Source organism: Pomacea canaliculata, linkage group LG5 (genome assembly GCF_003073045.1).
Source record: "Pomacea canaliculata isolate SZHN2017 linkage group LG5, ASM307304v1, whole genome shotgun sequence".
In the NCBI taxonomy this organism is placed as follows: domain Eukaryota; kingdom Metazoa; phylum Mollusca; class Gastropoda; order Architaenioglossa; family Ampullariidae; genus Pomacea; species Pomacea canaliculata.
Window position 1 is genome coordinate 12,458,707 of NC_037594.1, and position 8,613 is coordinate 12,467,319.

Here is an 8,613-nt window from a genome sequence, read left to right on the forward strand (position 1 = left end):
ACTATTAGTAATGATAAATAGAAACTACTCCAGCTAAACGCACAGTTTTCATTAGGAAATGACGAAGAAACTTCAACAAAACTACAAATTTCTGATGGACAACAGACGTCGGTAAAAATATTGTTAGCAAAAACACAGCCTGAAAGAAAGGGGAATGTACTCTCCAATCAGAATGTCCGATAATCACCGAGCTTATATTTAGACGCTATCCGCCATTGGTTCATTACTTAACGAGAAGTGCGGCTGAAGCTTCCCCTCCCCTTCCAAGCCATGCTTTTATTTTTGCTTAATCAACAAACAATATTTTAAATAATATAAAATAAGAATATTTTAAACAACAATCAAATAACATCATCATCAAATTTCAGTTAAAAACTACGTCCATGGTAAAATCAAAGTAACAAGGCACCGGACCTATCTCTTAATTTACTGTATTTCTACTACTATATACATTTACTATAATTTCTACTACTACTATACCATTTATAATCAAGAGTCAGCAAAACATCTGGGAATGTGCATTCTGCTAACTAGCGCTAAAGGTGAAACATATCAAAGGGACGTCGTAAGAGCAGTAGAAACAAGAGGAAGCTACTCTAGCTGACGGCGCCTACTGTAGATGTAGTTTATCGTCGACGATGGAGGCAGCTGTTCGCATGGGACACTGCTGTTTAACTAGCTTATCAGACGACGTTCTGCTTCTTATATTTCAATACATTGATCATATAGACCTTGCTAACATTAGATTGATCAGTTCAAGGTTTCAGTCAATAAGTGAGGACCGCCAGCTCGTCAGGTGAGACAAAATTTGCAGGAAAACAAATGTCCGTTTCATTTATTTAGACCCTTCATGAAGTACTTAAGTAGAGCTTCACAGCAAGAGAGAGAGAATCGTGGCTTGTGAAATTTAAACAGTGACTAGTACACAAACAAATAATTGAAAGTAAGGAAAGGATGTTGAACATCAGTGAATTCTTACCTAATAATGTTGTTGGAAGACTGACAGTACACTCACCTGTGTTTATCCTTAGTTCTTGGTAACAGATTTTACAGGCAAAGCAGGAGACTTCAGTCTTTTTAGTTATAACACAGGTAAACTAGTGTAGAAGTAAAGATTCAAATGTCTGCTCAATTATGCCCTAGTGGAGAAAGCTGTTTATTACCAGAATTTTCAAAAGTTTATTTTATACTGTCTGCAAAAACTAGTATAATTTCAGAATAAAAAATTCATTATTGAAAGATTTTCCTTTGTAAACATTTAACCCATGTAATGGTTTTATTTGAATTTATAACTTTTAATTAACATTTTATTTCATTGTACCTCTTAAAAAATGGGCATACAGCAATATTGTATAGTCTTTAGCATGCTAAATTTCACACCTGAGCATTGATATAATAAAATGGGTGTGCTTGAAAATATGCTGGAATATCAGATGTTTACAAGAATTAAGATTTATAAGTGTTTTATATCTTATTGACGGTGACATTTTCATTTTAACATATTGCAGGCATATATCCTTTGCAAGCTGCTATCGTGTGACAGACCAAATCCTTTGCAGATATCTCAAACCAGTATTTCACCAAGTAGAGACATTGGATCTCAATCATTGCTACTGGCTAACTTACAGTGCCTATGATGCCATTGGCAGATGTGTAAACTTGCAAACTCTCAATGTGCTGCAGTGTCGCATCACTCCAAAGCATCTGTGCTTAATTCTTGCTCGTCTGACAAAGTTGAGGTCATTAGCTGTCACCATAGTAGATATGCAGACTTTCCAGGCAGAGTTGCACAGCAGTGGTGGTGCACAAAAAGTTATGCAGAATCTTCGATGCTTGACATTGCATTTTCGTGGCACTTTGCAATATACAGGACATCATATCAAAATGCAGTTTGAAGGGGGATCCCGATTTTTGGACTACTTCTATTCTTTGGAAGAACTCCATGTGTTAGGCTTTCCAAACAGCAACAAAGGGATTCCTCCATATGTTTTGTATTCACTGGTTGGTGATTTATTCCCCGTTGATGGTTGTGAGCATGTGCAAGCATGCTTGGGTGCATATGCATGTACACATGTATACACACACATGCACATACATATGCAATGACACAAAAAAGAAGACTGAGAAAGGGAGATGAATGATAAATCTTCAATGTTTTCAAAAGCTAGAAAAGTTTTATATTTATCATTTTTGCTATTTCATTTATTTCTTGCCAATTTATGTAGTTCTTAAATTAGATTATTGTTCATCTTTACATATTATTTGTTCATAGTTTGCTTAGTTGGCTGACCACAACGTTGAAGTGGCCATACCTTTAAAATTACAGATCACAAATCCCGAAGCTATGAAAAGGATTCGATGCTTGAGCATTAGTGATGCAGTTGACTCTTTTGCTCGCATGTTTTTCTTCTCGACTCTACTGGAAGTCTGCAAGCAATCCACACTTTACCTTACGACACTCTTGCAGCCAATGGGTACACCTGAGCACTTAAAAAACAAGCCTCACTATGTTGAGACCTTGAAGAACATTGAACAAATGGAGCTGCTGGATATCTCTCGAACAGTTCAGCCTATTCCCAATGAAGTATCTTGCACCTTCAGTTTGCATTGCTTTTTCGATGACATGCTAGTTTAATGATTATAGTATTTGTTTCATTTACTGAGATTAGCTTTTTGGAAGGAAAATGTTTTATGTGCTACATAAAAGAGGTTTCAGATTTGTTTTGTGTTTTTTTGTTTAGTTTGATGCTTTTTCTTACCTTACTTTTAAGCTTTAAAAATAAATCTTTTTGTAAATACTATATTAAGATGATGCTTTTCCAGTGTCATGTCCTGCCTGTTAACTGTATGCTCTTATTTATTTCTGAAATGCTAAATAGATCTTTTGCTTTTGACATCCCTGGATGACTAGATATTTTCTTTGGATCGAGCTGTCAATCTGCAGTACCTCAACGTGGCAGACAACACCATGGTGAGCAGTCAGAGCTTGCATATCCTGGCTGACAATTGTCCTCGCCTGGTCAGCATTAACCTTCGCAACTGCCACAGCATACTTTTAAAGTCCACAGAGGTATCATTAATATGTAGCAACAGTTAGGTGTACTTTAGATTTTGTTTTTTTTAAATTTTTGTTTCGCTAAGTTCAATTTATTGTACTTGCCAAATCCCCATGTACTGGTTATAGTCTGCATTTATGTATCTTTTCTCATTATTAAAATCCTTAAGCATTCTGTTGACAGCATTTAGGTTTAGCTGCTCAATTCTTTTTATGCACATAACAGTGCCAAAAAACAAAGCAAAACTATTGATCACATTCAAGCAAAAAATAAGGTCTCTTCAGCATACATGTGTTTTATATTATATACCTGGCCATCTGTGTATGTATGTCGATGTTTGTAAATATATATATAGGTCTACATGTCACTGTTTAATGTTATTTAGTCTTGTTACAGGGTTCTTCAGAGGAGAAGATAGTGGATAGTAGTGGACTACAAACATTGCTTTTAAACTGCTCAGAACTCAGGCATATCAATTTGAGTGGTGTCCACCTTCATGCTGATGATTTTGCTCACAGTAGTTTCAGCAGTCTCTGTCACTTACTTGCGATTAATTCTAGTAAGATTTCATTTTTTTTTTTTTTACATGTTTATGGTGTCTTAGTATAGTTTAGTATATATGTAAGTTCCTTATTAAATTGCATTAAAAACAGACAATATTTTAGTTTCTTTCAGTCCAAGCTGTTAGGTTTGTATTTATGTTTTATGGTGAATGAGCAGAATTTTAATTAATTTTTTTCTCAGTTCTTCAAGGATCAATTGTATCGGTGATGCCTAATCTAAACATCATTGGGGAATGGGTTATTCAGTAAAACCCAATCTTTTCACCAATCTTTTATTTGTAAATGATTAGTAATAGCTGTCATTGTTAAGAACCCTTAGCTCTCCAAACCCAGCATTCTCTTGGTACTGCTGGTAGTGCTATTTAATTTCTTTTTATAAGCAAACTTTAAGCTGTGTTGTATTGTTCTTTTATAGATTGGAAGAGTGTAGCATTGTCACCTTGCTGCTTGTGCCCAATGAAAGTTGATGAGATTACAACTACCATGCAAACCACGGGAAACAAACGAGTAATGGTACGCTACTCTGATGAAACTGGTGTCAAGCGTCAACGAATTGGGATCCAGCCTCCTGATCTGGTAATTTATTCAACACTTATTTTAAGAGAATCTGTCATTTTTAAGCATATTGTTTAACCACAAATGTTAAGATGGCTTCAATTTGTGTTCCTTCTTTTGTGGTAAATCATTGTTTTCTTACATCCTTATTCTAGCACATGTCAGTTGAAGAGGAGCTTACAAGTGAACTAGGCAAATTGGTTCGTGTCTCTCCCAACATGGAAAGTTTTGAGCTTATTGGGGCAGGCTTTCGTTCAGCTTGCAATAAGAAGTATGGCTTACAGCCTGAGACATTTAATTCCAAGGTCTGGTAGGTATTGGAATTAAAGTTTGAATGAAGGTATTTGTAGAGACTCATTTGAATTGAAGGGTGCATTGTGATAGTGTGTGTGTGTGTTCGTGTGCATGTGCATGTGCTAAAAGAGAGAGGTGTTAATTATATGAGAGATTGTTCTTTGTGAGTGAATGTGCATCCTTTTCAAAAGCAGATACATTTTTTTGCTAGAGGGATAGTGTTTATGTGTATGTTTAGGTCTGTGTGTATGTATAGTATGTGTATGAGCACATCAGTCAACGTACTTATTATTAATATATTCCAGTGCTTATGCCACAGCTGTTGGGGAGCAGGAGCTGTTGTGTATACGTCAGTGGAAAAAGCTGGTTTATCTCCAGCTCACAGCTGTTCCAGGTCAGTTTTATTTTCGATTTTTTTTTTTTAGGACAGTCTGTCAGCATTGACAGTTGTCTACAATTGACCTGTTTAATGGCATTAATAATTGTGTTTTAGAGTTTAGACCCATGCCAGTCAACATTAAAGAATTAAGTGGACTTTTAAAAAAATTGTATAAATAACACTGAAAAGGAAAGTCATCAATGTTGGTATATTTTAAAATTATTTCCTTATTAAGTTCTAATTGTAAGATTTATTAGTTTTGTATAAATGTAGTCAACTAAGATCTTTGCTGGCTTCTGTCTTATGGGGTTCTTTATATATATATCCATATGGCCAGCTGCTGGTAGAAAATTATTTTCAGTCATTCTACAAAGAAATTGTGAAATTTGATTGCTTGAATCTTTGTGTGGAGAACATTTGTTAATAGCAGTTTTTTCAATGCAGGAATCTTCAAGGGGGATTTTTTAGCAGGCATAGTGAGAAACTGTGTTCAGTTGAAGCAGCTGTTCCTGTCACATCTAGGAATGGGTGTATTGTGTTGTTATCGACAAGGGCTAAGGAGTGCTTTGCCCCTGGCACACTGCTTGAAGGACTTAAGGTGAGCTGTTTTGTGATTTGGGATGGTTTTCACTTAGACTAAAAAATGTTCTTGCCTTGTTTTATGCGCCTTGACAGGGTTATTTGTCATCTTACTTTCATTGCATGTGTCAGTCTTTTTCCTCTGACATTACCAGATGAGATTACCATGATAGGAGATAGTGGCTACAGTTGCTTACCATTGGAAGTAGATTCTCTGATAATGAGCTAGTTCATGCCTGTCATGCATAGTAAGGCTTCTTATACAGTTACCTTTGACACCAGTAGTCCCCTCTTTCTGCCTTTGTTTAGGATTCGATGGTATTGTACTTCTCTTGTACCTGAGAAGCAGTAGATACCTGTTTTCCTTTGGTCATGTACAGTGTAGAGCCATTAAGCTGTGTTCCAGTAATCTGCAAATTCACCTAAGCTGCACAAAATGCGTGGATTCCAATTTTTTTACACTATGGATCATAAGGATCTTGACATGGCCTTTCGAACACTCAAGACAGGTGCTGACAGCTGTCATTTTTGCATTTCAAATATCCGTGATCGACATGCTATACACTATCGTGAATCAAATATCAAAATGCAATTCATGGGTCAACATGTGAGAAAGGATTGTGATAAAAAACATTAAATTTTTTTATTATTTATTGCGATTAATGCATTATCAAAAAATACTTAAACCACAGACTACCTAAGCCGTGATTAAGCAGTTTGGACACCAATCTCCACGGCTTAATGGCCCTACACTGTATCTGTTAATATCAAAGAATTAAAATTTTTGCTGTAAATTCTCAATCTTTGAGACTTGCCAGATGATATGATGTTATTGCCTACATCCCCATTTCTGGAGAGTGTTTGTTTAAAACACTGCTGTATTGGCTTTGCTGTTAATATTATATCCAAGGGGTTTTGCTTACCTGACCAGTTGTTAAGAATGCCTGAATGCCAGGCATGTGCTAACTCAATGTCAGGGTTTGGTTAGAGAGGAGCTGCTATGTCATCTGATGTCTTGAAGGATTTACAATAAAAATTTTATTTCTCAGCTAATTTTGTTTTCTCCAACATGCTAAAGGCTGGAGCAGCCAGGCCTGCAGCTGAACGAGTCATTGTGGACATCTTTGGGTCAAGTCTCCACTCTGGAGCGGCTGTGTGTTGTTGCCAGAGATGGCATATTTGAGAAAGAATCTGTAATTGTGGATTATGTGAAAAGTGTGAGTTTATATCTTATTATATAATTTGTGAAGTCATTAGTATTAAACATTGTGTGCAGCATTTGGACAAGCTTGTTTTTTCTTTGGTGAAACTTTAATTTAATCTAGGGAAGTTGATAGTCTAGTGGTTACTGCAGCAGCGTTCGATTTGGCCTATTTGCTACTTGTGTGTACTTACCCCCAGTTAACCCAGCTTTGGATTGGGTATCTGCTGAGGGAAAAGTAAGAGGAGATTGGCACCATCATCACAAAAGCTTGCCCCAGATAAGTGGGAGCTCTAACACCCCACTACCCTACAATTGGAAGGTCATGGGACTACCATTAGCATTTCTTTTTAAGAGAGTGGGATCTTGGTCGTGATGCTGTGCATTTTGAGTTCCTATTATTATTATTAATCTGCCCTGTTCTTGTTGCTGAAGTAGAGATGTGATTTTATTTTGACATAGATTTCTATGATCTTGACACACGCTTTCTTTTTTTTACACATTATTTGCCATTACCTTTCCATAAATCAATTTGCTGCTGTGTGGACATAAAGTTTTTCTTAGTCACAACCCTCTGTAGTTATTTGCTCTGAAATCATGCAATAACCACATGATTGTAGACAACCTTTGTAGCTTTCAACTTCATTTGGTCATGGAAAGTAGACTTTTTAAAAAACTGTTTGCATCTAAATTATACATTCTTAGCTGTTTTATTGTGGCAGGTATAGCATGGAGAATGAAGTCGAGCTATAATTAATAGCTGGATTTTGTTTCCATTCTTAGGTTCCTTCACTTATAGCTCTGCAGCTACTTACAAACAACACATTGACAAGCTGTCGAAATCTACAGACAAAACTTGCTCAGACGTGAGTAGTCACTGAAGCTTTTTTTTCTGAAGAAGGGGGGGGGGGGGGGTGCCTTAGTTTTCATGTTATGGCTTTTATCATCTTTAGGATTTGTGGAATGACTTTGCACAAAAAGAAGGCAGCAACACAGACATCAGAATTCACATTTCTTGACATGTACATTGTAAAGGTTAGAGCTAGTGGGAGAGCCTGAACCTTATGTAAATTAGGGATATCTGCGAACAAATGTCACGAGTTTGACCGTTTTCAGGTGATGTTTGTAGGCGTGTAGGAGCTTATTTATCCAGATTTTGGGAAGTAATATCTTACACTATGTTTTACCCAAAATTGCATCACACTAGATCTTTAATAAATTTGATGACAGAAAATTTAGAAAAAAATCAGAATATTTTTTGAGTGTGAAAGTGATTAAGGTTTTTTGTGTTGACAGCTTTAGCCAAGAAAGACGACCTTTCAGCCAGTGTATATTTCCCTTGAAACATCCCACTTTGCTGGAGTTTGCATCCTCTGTTCCTGATGTTCATCTTGATGAGCTCACAATTCTCAATTCAACTATCTGTCTGAGGCCCCCAGGATGGGGCAGGATGCCTAAAACAAATATTGGATGATACAATAAGAAGCGTGTGTGTGTGTGGCAGGGGTATGTGCAAGCATGCAAACATGTGAGAGAGAAAGAAATAAAGGTTTAAACCTGCCAATTAATCACTTGAAAGCCAATAATAAGGCTCTTGCCGTGTAACTGCCTATGTTCAGATCAGAAAGTTGTGTTCTTATTGCACTGGCAATAATTAAAATCCACTTTTGACTTGCACAAGTACTTAATAAGCCTTGTAGGTTTGGAAGGATTAAGTATCTAGACTCCTATGCATACAACATAAAGTCAGATGAAAAGTCACAAAAAATAAGAGTGGCTATAGTGTTTATGGAGGCTTGTAGAGTGGTGTATTTTTCAAGCACAGTCTCCTGTATGTATTTTTGCAACAATCTATGACTGTTATGAAACTGCCTAAAATATTAAAATGCATTACTTTTTTTTATTTCTGTTCTTTATTATGTGGAAGCAATAGACGCTGGTGAATATCCCTTTTCCAGCAGATGATTATTCAACTTGGGTGTAAAT

General features: G+C 36.4%; 2 protein-coding genes across 5 annotated transcripts in view; one reads left to right on the plus strand and one right to left on the minus strand.

Annotated features, from left to right (window-relative positions):
* LOC112564616 (dual specificity protein phosphatase 19-like) overlaps positions 1-579 on the minus strand; it is a 7,570-nt gene extending 6,991 nt beyond the window's left edge. For 3 of the 4 annotated variants that reach the window (XR_003099248.1, XR_003099247.1, XM_025239562.1), the window contains exon 1: positions 44-184. The gene's annotated coding sequence lies outside the window, so the exon portion shown is untranslated. Of the gene's footprint in view, positions 1-43; positions 185-480 lie in introns of those variants that run through there. The other variant, XM_025239563.1, reaches the window with a different exon arrangement.
* On the plus strand, positions 542-8,530 carry LOC112564606. Its single transcript, XM_025239534.1, has 12 exons — positions 542-796; positions 1,509-2,001; positions 2,327-2,584; positions 2,912-3,070; positions 3,453-3,615; positions 4,035-4,195; positions 4,330-4,484; positions 4,774-4,862; positions 5,292-5,445; positions 6,505-6,643; positions 7,411-7,493; positions 7,924-8,530. The coding sequence occupies exons 1-12, from the start codon at positions 639-641 to the stop codon at positions 8,099-8,101; spliced, it is 2,190 nt and encodes a 729-aa protein (XP_025095319.1). The 5' UTR covers positions 542-638; the 3' UTR covers positions 8,102-8,530.
* The last annotated feature ends 83 nt before the right edge of the window (positions 8,531-8,613 follow it).

Excerpts from the sequence above, each read along its gene's own strand:
- LOC112564606 (XM_025239534.1), top strand. The coding sequence starts at position 639 with ATGGAGGCAGCTGTTCGCATGGGACACTGCTGTTTAACTAGCTTATCA. Across the intron at positions 4,863-5,291 it reads CCAGCTCACAGCTGTTCCAG|GAATCTTCAAGGGGGATTTT; the intron begins GTCAGTTTTATT and ends TTTTCAATGCAG. Across the intron at positions 6,644-7,410 it reads TTGTGGATTATGTGAAAAGT|GTTCCTTCACTTATAGCTCT; the intron begins GTGAGTTTATAT and ends TTCCATTCTTAG.